Source organism: Corvus kubaryi, unplaced genomic scaffold (genome assembly GCF_017639235.1).
Source record: "Corvus kubaryi isolate FWS band 111438036 unplaced genomic scaffold, C.kubaryi_AGA036_p1.0 37142, whole genome shotgun sequence".
Classification (NCBI taxonomy): Eukaryota; Metazoa; Chordata; class Aves; order Passeriformes; family Corvidae; genus Corvus; species Corvus kubaryi.
Window position 1 is genome coordinate 179614 of NW_024581036.1, and position 14891 is coordinate 194504.

The 14891-nt window shown below is 46.8% G+C and overlaps 1 protein-coding gene across 18 annotated transcripts in view; it reads right to left on the reverse strand.

The window, feature by feature from the left end:
• Positions 1-14891, reverse strand: part of LOC121661329 (protein unc-80 homolog) — a 146427-nt gene that overhangs the window by 104573 nt on the left and 26963 nt on the right. For all 18 annotated transcript variants that reach the window (XM_042021374.1, XM_042021382.1, XM_042021370.1 and 15 more), the window contains 3 exons: positions 2641-2775; positions 1787-2009; positions 153-293 (listed from right to left, as the gene is read on the reverse strand). In XM_042021374.1, the coding sequence (XP_041877308.1) occupies positions 153-293; positions 1787-2009; positions 2641-2775 (499 nt within the window). The remainder of the gene's footprint in view (positions 1-152; positions 294-1786; positions 2010-2640; positions 2776-14891) is intronic.

The window sequence follows — 14891 nt, forward strand, 5'->3', positions numbered from 1 at the left end:
CAACTCTTCATAGTACAAAAAAGCCTCTCAATAGATATGGAAACAAAAAAGGAAAAATCAATTAGTCACATATACATAGAAACAGCAACACTTCCTTTGCTTTTTGGGGTTGATATTTCAGTGAAACGTCTTTCCTGATATTTTAAATTTACCTTCTTTGACTGTGTTTTCTCCATGGCTGTTTGAGGGGTCCGGCAGTTCAGAGACAAGCGTGTGATGCGAGTGCGAGTGCCGGGCGCTCAGACTCTCCATCTCTGTCGCTGTGTCAGAGCTCCCTCTCCTGGTAAACTTTCCTAGGGAGACGACAAGAAACTGATATTTTGTTCAGTTACCTGAGAGGTGGCTGGAGACAGCAGCTGAGGTTAAAAATTGAAGGATTGGAGTCTGTAAAAATCAAGGCCTTTCATCACACTGTGAAGCAGAACCAAAAATTATGGTGGGATCTCTCATGGGGGTTCACTGACATAGAGACCAAATGGTCCAAACTCTCTGCAAGGCTCTTCCCCTCAGCACATACTGATTTAGCTGACACTGCATTCTTAACCACCAGCACCTTCAAGAAAACAAGACCGGTCAGCACTGTATGACTTTACCCATTGGGGCATGTTATAGGAATTTATTTTCTTCTCCTCTCTCTTCTTCTCCCCCCAAAAATAAGTATATTAGGATGGGAGTGCTAAGACAAAGGAAATTCTTCAAGAATACAATAAAATACAAATCCAAAAAACTTACTGAAAGAGGGCAACTTCCTCTGAAGTTGTCAGGATTTGTTGCCCCTTGGATGTGAAATACATGATTTCACTGAGATATCAGAAAGCAAAAAACTGTAGATTAAGCCACAAGAAGAATCTGGAGCCCCTTACATCAAAATTTAACTAACTTCTCAAAGTACTGAAAGTATGAAAAGGAGGGTGTGGTTAATAAGCTTGTTATTCTTGTACAAATCTGTAGGTGTTTGTATATTAACCATTAACAAAACATGTATGAGTCTTTAAGAAATTACTTGACCACTGTCCCGTGTCCCAGAGATGGACATGTTTATAATGGACAGCTTATGAAAATGATGCAATTTAAGACTGTGAAAATGACAATGCTCTGGCATGACAGTTCATTTTGCTGCCTATCATCTCTAAGATTTCTTAGAGTGCCAGAACAAAAATCTATGACATTGGGAGTAAATTTGTGAAACAGAAACAATGTGTAGATACTGTTCAGTGAAATTAAAAGCTTGAAGTAGCGAATTTTTAGGTTCAAACAGTGTATCTCTGCAGTATCAAGACTGTATAAGCCTCACTAAGAAAATATCCTACTCATATTGTATCCAAGATGCACTCCAGGAAAACTGTGAACAGAAATTTTTGGCATACTAATGACATTGTTAATGATACTAATGATAATGATACTGCCGCTAATAATCATCATACTAATGATACTGCTGCCTCTCCAGAGATTTCTCTTTTGAAGAAGGGGATGCAAACATTCTTTGAATCTATTTGAAGCTGCACTTGTGCAATGCTTGCTACCACACAGGGAGGTGTACTCAAGTGGAAGAGAGATCACCACAGGTTCCCACAGTAACTATGATTCCAGTAAAGACGATAGTTTTCAGAGAAAAAGTGAACTGAAGTCTAAGTTATTCAAGGTCTGCTGTGAGCAGTTACTAACGGATGTGTAATGCTGCAAACAGAACCAAGGACATAGGGTGACAAAAGGACTGGATGAAGAAATAACCTCTGCTGTTCTCTGAATGTTCACAACAGGAATGACAGAGACAGCAACAACTCACCTAATATGGTGGTTTGCCATCCTCCTCTCTCAATGCCACGTCGGTCCTCTCCAATTCCAGAGAAACTGCCAAAGGAGAAAGTGCTGCGAGTGGGTGAAACATCCAAGTGATCCTCATGAAGGAGGAAGGGCACCCCCATCCTTCGCTGCCGCTTCTTTCCAGTATGGTGGAAAGGAATTGACCCTTTGCGCTCACGTTCCCTGTCCTCTTTGCGGCTCTTAAACTGCAGAAACAGGAGCAGATATAGGAGCAGTTAAGAAGCTCTGTGGCATGGAAAACAACCACTTGAGGGAAAGAGATAACACAGATATATGTCCCAAGTATAACTTTCCATTCTGAGCTTTTTATCTTGGACATTTCTCATGGTAGAATCTAATTGCATGCTGGGATCCTGTGAGTATTTGAAGAATTTCAGTCTTGCCCTAGGCTGGGATGGATGCCCTTGGATAATTTTATGACATTCTTTGACCTTGAGCTAGATGTATGGAATGGATGGTTGGAAACCCAGAACTAAAAGTAAAAAAATCAAAACTCGTTGAATTAGCTGGAATTACAGCGAGCACTGGCACTTAAAATTCAGCACTGTTTGAGTAGCCGCCTCTCATGCAGTTGCAGCAGGACAATTACTTGAATAAAGACTTCAGCATTATGTTCAGGATTTGCATATAAAAACCAATGTAATAACATACAGAATCAACTCCAATGAAAAGGGATGGTAATGTCACATATGGCATGAATATATATTCCAAGCAGACCTCGTGAATATACACGAGCAGACTACTTCAGCAGCTACTTAAGAGGACCCTGAGGTGCTGCATCATAGGTAAATTAAAGTGCAGTTTCCTTTCACTCACCTTTTTGAAGATGTTCATCCCCAGGTCTGTAGAGAGATCTGGAACTGCTGGTCTACGCAAGTTGGTCAGTGAAACCTTGGAAAATGCATCTGTGCTTAGTGATTTTTCTTCCTCATTACATTTCATTGTAAGATCCTGCAGCTCCCAAAAGAAGACAAGCACAAGGAGAAATAGAGGATAATCAGCTTTAAAAAAGGAGCTACTTCCTAGAGCTGTCATAGGAGCACTGTAGACGAAAAAGACCTCCAATTCATTGCACAAAAAATGTACACATTTAAAGAAAATTAAATTAAAAACAAAATTGAGAAACATCCAGAATTATTTACTTTGTCTAACCTTTCAGTCATCAAAGGAAAAAAGTACAGCACACCATGGAAAGCCTCAGGCATTGCTGTCAGCGTCACCTGGTGGTATGAAAGGACATGTTCCTCTCTAGTTTGATTCTGATCCCAGGTATGACTCTGAGCAACTGATGACGTCTTTGAGGTCTTGGTTTACATTAATGAGCAATCACCATGGCTATCCTTTGCAAAGCGTTTTATTTAAGATCTAGGAGACTATGCCCTTAATAACATACACATTTAAATACATATTTTGGAACTAAACTGCAATAAGCAGCACTGTCCCTTCAAGAAACTTAATTTTCAGAAAATTTATTTACTCACTAAAGAAACCTAAGACTCCTAAACCAGTAAACATCCTTTGCTTGTAATAACAGGGCTTCCCACCCATCATTGTTCATATGAAACTTCCTCCCTTCTTGTATCACAAAATGTCCCACAACAACAAAAACCATGAGGCTCACTCACCCCAATTTCAGTAGAGCTCACTCAACTCACCTCTGCATCAAACAACACATGCTATACCTGCCTGCTGCAATGAAGGAAAGTGGCACAAGCGCAGCTGCCAGCCATCTGCTCACATTAAAGATCTGATGCCATCTTCCATGAGATGTTTGTGCAGCTGACCTGACTGAATTCCCTCATGGTCATTTTCTTCTGCCTAAACATCAGCTTGTTTTCAATGGAATGCTCTTTTCCTTTGCTGTCCTGCCAGAAATATTCTGCTGAACAAGTGGGTCATGTTAAAATACCCTTTTGCCTTCAATGCAGAGATAGCTGTATGTCAGGGATAGATGAAGTGACCACTTTGACAGGAGCTTTAGATTCTGCCTAGCCAGACTGCACATTGCAGAGCCAGACAGCTTCTGCAGTACACAAGCGTGCAGTTTTATGCACAAAAAGTTTTATGCAGAACCCAGTGTCCATCTTTGCAGCTGAAGTCTTTAACACCAGTTATAGTGTTTGCAGTATCAAATATTGGGGATCACACATTTTTCAGAGACTTTTCAGACTAATCAAAGACTTGAATCCTCCCTCTTAATTTTATCAATACAAGAATGTAGGAGACACACAGCAGCAAGGCTCCTCTTCACCACTGTTTGTAGTACAGGTATGCTTATCTACCACTTTGCATATATGACTAAAGATTCAGAGGAGTCACATATAAAATCCGATACACAGCAAATCAGGATTCAACCTTAGCTGCTCTCAACAGAGAGGCCAGCAAGTACTCCATAGAGCTTTTTTCTTAGCTTTTATAGTTGTCTGGCCTCTTCTGGCTATAAAACATTGAATGAATTTATGTTGGATTCAATATCTTTGTCCATTGGTTACTAAATCAGTGTTTTAGTAGGTGGTTTATGATCACTAAAAGACAGGGTAAGGATCAGGGCTTACTGAGACACAAGCCATGCAAACACACAGACACAGTCCCAGCTTTGAAATCTGCTCAGGGTAGGTATCAAGCAAACAACACCGGAGAAGCAAATTACATAATTACTTTACATCTACAGTGTGGCATATGATGCATTTTAAGGAATTAATCCTGTTGAAGATTGATTAAAAACATGGCTATTCTGTGCAGCAGACTACATGGCAATTACGACAAGCATAAGATTGTTAAGACAGCAAAGCAGTTTGGGGGCTGCTCCTCTAGATTTTGTTGCTTCTGTTGTCTTCGTCCTGCATGACTGTATGTGAACCAGCTCATTAGTACTTCTCTCAGCTCTCAGCATATCACACTTGAGACTCTTAGCTTTCCATCAGCATTGCAGGGAGCACTACAACTGCATTGGTGCTATGACTGACAAGTTTTGTCTCTTCCCCTGCAAAGGAAGTGCAAGACTGTAGCAGACTTGTGAATGTTTGAAGGTTCTGTCCTACACCTGCCGTTATAGTGAATTCACTGCATACAAGTGCAATGCAGGTTTCCTTTATCACATGTTGCCCAGTCTGAAACATGTTTAGACCAAAGTCACTTTCTAGAGGCAGACAGTATTAATTTTATTCACACTCCATCCATCCCCCCTTTTCCCACGCAACAAGGAGTGCCAGAATGCTGCACTGAACCTTTTCTTACTTCACTATTCAGCTTACTAGGCAATACATGGAGGATGTTTCTCTCATGTCCTCTCAATCCCCACTGCTTTAGCCCAAGCTTATATCCAAGACGTGATTTCAGACACAGAACCCAACAGGAAGTGTGAGGGTTTTGCTGAGGCTCAGGGAGATGCAGGAGCATCACTTTACCAGTTATCCTGATAAACTGCAGAACAATAGAAACAATGTTGATTTGCCACAAAAATCTACTGCTCCTTGATGTGACTTGCAGGCAGATGTGTTTTTCTTTACTCAGTTTTTGCCTGCCACTTAAAATCTATCCGGCTGAAACACAGAGTGTCTGTTTTTGAGAAGCTATTGATCAACTTTTGAGTAAAAATTATGACACTGTGTTAGTAATTTCAGATCTAGACTGAAAAAACAGGCATAAGCATAACCCTGTGTCAGATGAGCTTGTGAAGGCTCAGCATACAACCCCTTGTGTTGACAGAAAGGACAAATCTTAGCCTTTGGGAAGTGGCATTCTCTGCTCTGAACTAGCAGAGAGCATTGTGCGATGAGACTTAATATAAGAACAGCAGTAAAGTTCCTACAGTTGGCTCGGATGAACCAGAGCCCAGGTGCTTCTGTGTGTTGCACAGGTTTCAGTCCTCAAAGTTGTAAAGATGGGGAGCATGAGTTGGAAGATTTGCTGCCTGGAAGACCATTTCACTTCCTTCATCACAGCTGTTCTGCGTAACAAATTGGAAAGCTGGAACAGGATTCTATTTTGATGAGTACAGCAAAAATACACAAGACTGACACAGAGGTTACAAATGCAATCAAACTCAGCCTTGGAGAGAAACATGCCCTGGACAGAGTGCTCACTTTAACAGCTACAATGTACCCAGTGTAATTGCCAAATGGATTTAACAAAAAAATATTAGAAAAGAGCAATGGAGTCTTCTGCAAAGCAGTCTTTTGCAAGCAAAATAGCCTAGAAAAGCAAGACATAGCCAAGCATGTGAAAGGAGAGAAGTGTTTTACAGCATAAAGAGAAGAACCCGGGCAACTCTAGTGCAACCAGTGCCTGTGGAAGACAATACCATTCATACTGCCTCTGTAAACCACTGACTACACTCCCTGTTGCACTGGGAGCTAAACTTGCTAATATGCAAAACAACCAGGTTGTTATGAGAAAGAGCAAAGGGACAGCACATGCATGCAAATAGTGAAACACATCAACAGCAATATATTTCAATTTTCCCTCCAGGAGATGGTATTAAGGAGGGTTTTCTGTACATGCACAGCAATCCTATAAAAACTCCATGCACAGGTAGATTAAGATTGAATAGTAATCTTTATCACCTGGCCTTAATGGAGCTATGTCAAGCTTTTACAGGGATGAAACATGTTATAGAAATGACACTGAAATATAATACAATTTAAACAATATTGCTGCTGCTGAGCCCTTAGAACCACAAGTAACCACCAGCTATCATAATAGTGCTAAGAACATCTATAAAGTCCTGAGATCTAAAATTAACAGTAGTAATATTTACATAGTTTATGCTGGTCTTCTAGATTTTGAGCATCTGGGCTCTACTGGAGAAAAGATATTTCACCGTCCTTCCAGTCAAAATCTGTCAGAGCCCTAAAAGCAGTGATTTTAGGAAAATTACCAAGAATTCTGAGATTTCCAACTCAAAAAAAGACATTTGATAACAAAACGAACAGGTCTTTTCCTTGAGTGTGTCATAAAATTGGACGGCAAAAATAAAATCTCTGCTAAATTTTCTTAGGCAGTTCCATCAACTAAGTAAATCAGCATTTGCTGCTAAAAGCCCACATGACAGGAAAAGAGGGCACAACCTAAATGTAGCATAAATCCACAAGGAGATTAACTGGAACTGCAACTACATCCCCTTTTAATCCCTGGAACAGATTAACAACCCAAAAGAAAAAAATATTTAAGCTCAAACACAAAGATCTTTATTACACCAAGGTCAGGAGTACAGGGTTCATTGTCCAGCAAACAGGGAGCACGACTTGGCACCTATTAGGACAGTTTCTCTACTAAGAATTTTTTGGCAAATATAAAAGTTATTGCCTTGGTTTGAAAGACAGGTGTCTCCTAAGGAAGGCAGAAGCCTCCCTTGGAATGGCAGATGCAACCCCCTTCCCTCCGAATCATTATAATTTTGAAATCAAGGGGCTTTTTAGGCAAAGATGTGGGAAATAGGAGTAACAGTTCTTTACTATTATATATCTATATGTGTATAACAAGTCAAACAAACAACAATAACTATGGCAGTAACAGAAAACAGAACCACAAACCCAGTGCCAGCCTTCTCGGCTGTCAGGCCCTTTCCCCTTGGGTGCAGTTCCGCTCGCAGCCGGCAGGGGCGCTGGCGGCTCCCGGTGAGCAGGGCAGGTGCGATGGTTCCCCCATGGCTGCAGGGGGCGCTCCGGAGCGAGCTCGGGGAGCACGCGGCACTGGTGCCCTGGGATCCCTGGGAGGGATGGAACAAAGAAGCTTCACAAACCCCTGGGCAGCTGATCCCGCTGTCCGGCTGGACCCTCGGGAACGGCAGGCTGGAACGGCAGGGACGAGCACAAATCCCGGAGGGCAGATGAGGTGTATCCAAACAGGGACCCCCCCCAGAGGTCTGGGCAGGCAGGGTGAGCACGGCTACAACGTAGTGAAGGCTCGAAACAACGGCGGGGCAGGGCTGGCCACGGCCCAGCTCCTAGCGGGGCAGGGAAGGTGGCTTTGGGATCCCGGGGCTTTCCAGCACAAGGAAAAGTAGCTGAAGAAAGCAGACTCCTCTCTGTCCAAACGCTGGAGACCCAACTGGCCACACACCCAGGTGAAACAAAAAGGAGCAGACAGGTCTTTTGTTTTTCTTAAGCACCCAGCTATTTGTTCCCCTAGTAACATGTATGGGGGGGGAAATTCCTTTAACAGAAAAAAACCCCCCCAAAAAAGCAGGAGAGCTCCTAAAAACCCCAACATTATCCACCCCGAATTTTTCCCATACTAACATGTTACATGAAACTTAACCCTTTTAGCCATATAAATACATGCATCACCCGAATTATATGCATATATACATGCTGATACTGCTGTAAGTATAGAGCCATGGGTAGTTTACCCTAACACAAGGTCCCCTTGAGGTATGCATCACGTCTCTCCATCCTTTTGCATCACCCACCAGGTGCAACCTGGTCCCTGAGCAAAAACGACCCCACAGATGGGTTTGTCTTTGCTTGAGGCAGGATTAACCGAAATAGCTTTTCCAAGCATACCTCTCGTGCACCACTGGAACCTTATCCCCGTCTGTTGGTTGTAGGGGTTCGGATTGGGCAGGGCCTGCTCGGCTAGTGGATCCTCGAGTGTTAACTAACCAGGTGGCTCTTGCTAAATGCACCTCCCAGTTTTTGGAAGTCCCCCCACCCAGTGCCTTCAAGGTGGTTTTAATCAGTCCATTACACCGCTCAACCTTCCCAGCTGCTGGTGCATGGTAAGGGATGTGGTACACCCACTCAATGCCATGTTCTCTAGCCCAAGTGTTTATAAGGCTGTTCTTGAAATGAGTCCCATTGTCAGACTCGATTCTCTCAGGGGTACCATGCCTCCAAAGGACTTGCTTTTCAAGGCCCAGGATGGTGTTCCGGGCAGTAGCGTGAGGCACAGGGTAGGTCTCCCTGTGGTGGCTTCTACCATTGTGAGCACATAGCGCTTGCCTTGGCGGGTTTGAGGCAGTGTGATGTAATCAATCTGCCAGGCCTCCCCATACTTGTATTTGGACCACCGCCCACCATACCACAGAGGCTTCACCCGCTTGGCCTGCTTGATCGCAGCGCATGTCTCACAATCATGGATCACCTGGGAGATACTGCCCATGGTTAGACTCACCCCTCGATCTTGTGCCCACTTAATAGGTGGCATCTCTGCCCTGATGGCCTGAGGCATCATGGGCCCATTGAGCTAGGAACAACTCTCCTTTATGTTGCCCATCCAAGTCTATCTGGGACACCTCTATTTTCGCAGCCTGATCTACCTCTTTGTTGTTACGATGTTCTTCATTAGCCCGGCTCTTGGGGATGTGAGCATCTACATGACGGACCTTCACGGATAGCTTCTCTACCCGAGTGGCAATGCCTTTCCACTCCTCAGCAGCCCAGATTGGTTTTCCTCTGCGCTGCCAGTTTGCCTTATTCCACCTTTCCAGCCAACCCCACAGAGCATTGGCTACCGTCCATGAATCAGTGCAGAGGTAGAGCTTTGGCCACTTCTCTGTTTCAGCTATGTCCAGAGCTAATTGGACAGCTTTGAGTTCAGCAAATTGGCTCGATCCACCTTCTCCTTCAGTAGCCTGTGCAACTTGTCGTGTGGGGCTCCATACAGTGGCTTTCCATTTCTGGCTAGCGCCTACAATTCAGCAGGAACCATCAGTGAAGAGGGTGTGTTGTCTTTCACTCTCTGGTAGCTCGTTATATGGTGGGGCTTCTTGGCACGTGTCACCTGCTCCTCTTCTTCTTCAGAAGATAACCCAAAAGTCTCACCTTCCGGCCAGTTCGTAATTATTTCCAAGATCCCAGGGCAACTTGGGTTTCCAATTTGGGCACACTGCATGATGAGGGCGATCCATTTGCTCCAAGTAGCGTTGGTGGCGTGATGCGTGGAAGGAACCTTTCCTTTGAACATCCACCCCAGCACCGGTAGTCGGGGTGCCAGGAGGAGTTGTGCCTCTGTGCCGATTACTTCTGAGGCAGCCTGGACTCCTTCGTAAGCTGCCAAGATCTCTTTCTCTGTGGGAGTATAGTTGGCTACCCTCTGTAGCTTCGGCTCCGGAATCCCAGTGGTCGGCCCCGAGTCTCACCAGGCACCTTCTGCCAGAGGCTCCAGGACAGACCATTGTTCCCGGCTGCAGAGTAGAGCACATTCTTCACCTCTAGTCCTGTCCTGACTGGGCCAAGGGCTACGGCGTGAGCGATTTCTTGCTTGATCTGGGTGAAGGCCAGTTCAGGGCCCCAGTGGAAATTGTTCTTCTTGCGGGTAACCAGGTAGAGAGGACTCACAATCTGGCTGTACTTGGGAATGTGCATTCTCCAGAAACCTATGGCACCTAGGAAAGCTTGTATTTCCTTCTTGTTGGTCAGTGGAGACATTGCTGTGATCTTATTGATGACCTCAGTGGGAATCTGACGTCGTCCATCTTGCCACTTTACTCCCAGAAACTGGATCTCTCAGGCAGGTCCCTTGACTTTGCTCTTCTTGATGGCAAAACCAGCTTGCAGGAGAATTTGGATGATTCTCTCTCCTGTCTCAAACACTTCTGTTGTGGTGTTCCCCCACACAATGATGTCATCAACATACCGCAGGTGTTCTGGAAAAGGGCCTCACCCTTTTCCAGTGCAGCCTGGATCAGTCCATGGCGGATGGTGGGACTGTGCTTCCACCCCTGGGGCAGTCGGTTCCAGGTGTACTGCACACCCCTCCAGGTGAAGGCAAACTGAGGCCTGCACTCTGCTGCCAGACGAATGGAGAAGAATGCATTTAGCAATGTCAATAGTGGTGTACCACTTCGCTGCTTTTGACTCCAGCTCGTACTGGAGCTCCAACATGTCCGGCACGGCAGCGCTCAGCGGTGGAGTCACTTCATTCAAGGCACGATAGTCCACAGTCAATCTCCATTCCCTGTCAGACTTGTGCACAGGCCAGATGGGGCTGTTGAAGGGTGAGTGGATCTTACTGACCACCCCTTGGCTCTCCAGCTCGCGGATCATCTTGTGGATGGGGATCACAGCATCTCGATTTGTCCGATACTGCCGGCGGTGCACTGTCGAGGTGGCAATTGGCACTCGTTGCTCTTCCACTTTCAGGAGCCCAACTGCAGAAGGATTCTCTGATAGTCCAGGCAGGGTGTTCAATTGCCTAATGCCCTCTGCCTCCACAGCAGCAATCCCAAATGCCCACCTGAGTCCTTTTGAGTCTTTGTAATAGCCGTTCCGGAGGAAGTCTATGCCCAGAATGCACGGGGCCAGTCACAATCGGATGCTTTTGCCACTCCTTCCCAGTCAGGCTCACCTCAGCTTCCAAAAGGGTCAACTGCTGTGATCCCCCAGTCACCCCAGCCATGGAGACAGGTTCTGCCCCCACATGTCCCAATGGCATTAAAGTACACTGTGCCCCAGTATCAACCAATGCATCATATTTTTGTGGCTCTGATGTGCCAGGCCATCGAATCCACACTGTCCAGAAAACCCGGTTCTCCTGTGCCTCTTCCTGGCTAGAGGCAGGGCCCCTCTAGCCCTGGTTATCATTCTTTCCCTGGGCGTACATGCTCGAGGTCCCTTCAAGGGGATCCGACATATCATCCTCCCTTCTGTAATACCTGGCAGCTCAGTCACGGGAGGCTGAGGCTACCTTCACCTTAGCGGAACCCCCTCGGTTAGTGCCTCCCTCCTTGAGTTCACGCACCCGCGCTGCCAGGACAGAAGTGGGTTTCCCATCCCACCTTCTCATGTCTTCCCTATGCTCGCACAGGAAAAACCACAGCTCAGCTTGTGGGGTGTACCCTCTCTCTCTAGCTGGGGGACGACGGGCTCTGACTTGGGGGCCTGTGACTTGCACTGGTGCCACACTGATCTTCCTCATCTCCTCCCTCATTTCTTTCATCTCCTCTTTGAGGTCCTGGACCACAGCAGAGACATGAGCTTTCAGCAGACCATTGACCATACTGTCACAATTCCTGAGCTTGTTGGCAACAGAGCCCACTGTTTCTCGGGTATTGTCAGCATCAATCGTTGCAATGAAGGTGGTGTACTGTGGTGGCCCTAGCTTTGCCAGGTTCCACATCATCTGTCCTGTGCACCTGACCTTATCGGGGTCATTATCATGCTGTCCATCCCTCCCAAAGAGTACCTCTAATATTGCCACCTCTCTTAGCTGTTGGATCCCTTCCTCAAGTGTTCTCCACTGCATTCTATGATGGTACTCCTGCATTCTGTCTTTGTGAATGAACCTTTCTCTCACACTCCTTAAGGGCCGCTCCCAGAGAGAAAGGGGCCCTGGCTCCCTCACAAATATCTCGTCCACACCTGGGTCCTGGGTCAACGATCCCAGATACCTTGCCTCACCACTATCCAGTTGCACACCTGTGCCCATAAGGTCCCAAACCCGAAGCAGCCAGGTGGTATAAGGCTCACGCCCCCTTCGCACAATGTCGTTTCGCATAGCACGGAGACTGTTGTACGACAGGGACTCAGTGATGATTTCTGGCTCTGGCTCTCCTGCTGGTTGTGAGGGCCCTGGTTCCCCATCATCATTAACTGGTCATACTGATTTGGTCTTCCACTTCCTCCTTTGCACAGGGGCGACTGCTGCTGGCTGTGGTTGTCCTTGTGGTTCAGCTGAAACCTGGACGGTTGTAACATCCGTGGGTTCCACTGCTGCACCATCGGACTCACCCTCCTTGGGGCAGGGAGAGGGTTTTTCACTAGCTGAGGAGGTGTATTCCCTTAGCAATTGGCATATCTCCTGTTGCACCTGGCCCATCTCCTGGCACATCTCCTGGATCCCCTTCACCAGTACCCCCACCCAGTTCGGGTAGTCCATTTCTGAGGTTGGCTGTTGGGCGGTATCAGGCTGTGGGGCAGGGTCTCTAGTGTCTGGGGCTGGGTCAGGTTCTGGGGCTGGGTCAGGCTCTGGGGTAGGATCTCTAGTGTCTGGGGCTGTGTCAGGCTCTGGGGCTGGATCAGGCTCTGGGGTAGGATCTCTAGTCTCTGGGGCTGGTGTCTGGGTAGTTATCCAAGCCAATCTCAGTTTATCCCTGAGTGCTAAATAGAGTAGGCCTACCAGCACCAGTTGGTTAGTACTCAGATGGAATCTAAACCCTTCGAAAATTGATGGGGTGGGCCCAAAGAACTGGTTGAGGGGTTGGGGGAAAACTTCCCCTGGTGTCATTTCCTCACAGAAGGTACCATTTTTAACATAACCCCAAAAACATGCGCTCAGTGTGTGATAGCCGTTTATCCATGTACCCACATTCCGGAGGAAGTTAAAAACCCATGAATTCCTCACCTCCTCAACCCATAGCGCAAGCTGGATAACAGCAATGGTAGCCTTAGTCAGAGGACCCATATTTAGGTAAGGAGCTGCAAAGGGGAAGAATATAGCCACGGCCACATGTCACCTGAACCAGGGTAAACTAGACCACATAGTGCTGCCTAACAAGGTTCCAATATCCAGCACACAAAATTAAGTTATCCAGGAACTGTTATTCCTTTTTCACCTCTCCCTCTTAATGCCCTCAGGACCCACGGTTGGGCGCCAAGATCTGTCTTGGTTTGAAAGACAGGTGTCTCCTAAGGAAGGCAGAAGCCTCCCTTGGAATGGCAGATGCAACCCCCTTCCCTCCAAGTCATTATAATTTTGAAATCAAGGGGCTTTTTAGGCAAAGATGTGGGAAATAGGAATAACAGTTCTTTACTATTATATATCTATATGTGTATAACAAGTCAAACAAACAACAATAACTATGGCAGTAACAGAAAACAGAACCACAAACCCAGTGCCAGCCTTCTCGGCTGTCAGGCCCTTTCCCCTTGGGTGCAGTTCTGCTCGCAGCCGGCAGGGGCACTGGCAGCTCCCGGTGAGCAGGGCAGGTGCAATGGTTCCCCCATGGCTGCAGGGGGTGCTCCGGGGAGCACGCGGCACTGGTGCCCTGGGATCCCTGGGAGGGATGGAACAAAGAAGCTTCACAAACCCCTGGGCAGCTGATCCCGCTGTCTGGCTAGACCCTCGGGAACGGCAGGCTGGAACGGCAGGCTGGAACGGCAGGGACGAGCACAAATCCCGGAGGGCAGATGAGGTGTATCCAAACAGGGACCCCCCCCAGAGGTCTGGGCAGGCAGGGTGAGCACGGCTACAACGTAGTGAAGGCTCGAAACAACGGCGGGGCAGGGCTGGCCACGGCCCAGCTCCTAGCGGGGCAGGGAAGGTGGCTTTGGGATCCTGGGGCTTTCCAGCACAAGGAAAAGCAGCTGAAGAAAGCAGACTCCTCTCTGTCCAAACACTGGAGACCCAACTGCCCACACACCCAGGTGAAACAAAAAGGAGCAGACAGGTCTTTTGTTTTTCTTAAGCACCCAGCTATTTGTTCCCCTAGTAACATGTATGGGGGGGGAAATTCCTTTAACAGAAAAAAACCCCCCCAAAAAAGCAGGAGAGCTCCTAAAAACCCCAACATTATCCACCCCGAATTTTTCCCATACTAACATGTTACATGAAACTTAACCCTTTTAGCCATATAAATACATGCATCACCCGAATTATATGCATATATACATGCTGATACTGCTGTAAGTATAGAGCCATGGGTAGTTTACCCTAACACAAGGTCCCCTTGAGGTATGCATCACGTCTCTCCATCCTTTTGCATCACCCACCAGGTGCAACCTGGTCCCTGAGCAAAAACGACCCCACAGATGGGTTTGTCTTTGCTTGAGGCAGGATTAACCGAAATAGCTTTTCCAAGCATACCTCTCGTGCACCACTGGAACCTTATCCCCGTCTGTTGGTTGTAGGGGTTCGGATTGGGCAGGGCCTGCTCGGCTAGTGGATCCTCGAGTGTTAACTAACCAGGTGGCTCTTGCTAAATGCACCTCCCAGTTTTTGGAAGTCCCCCCACCCAGTGCCTTCAAGGTGGTTTTAATCAGTCCATTACACCGCTCAACCTTCCCAGCTGCTGGTGCATGGTAAGGGATGTGGTACACCCACTCAATGCCATGTTCTCTAGCCCAAGTGTTTATAAGGCTGTTCTTGAAATGAGTCCCATTGTCAGACTCGATTCTCTCAGGGGT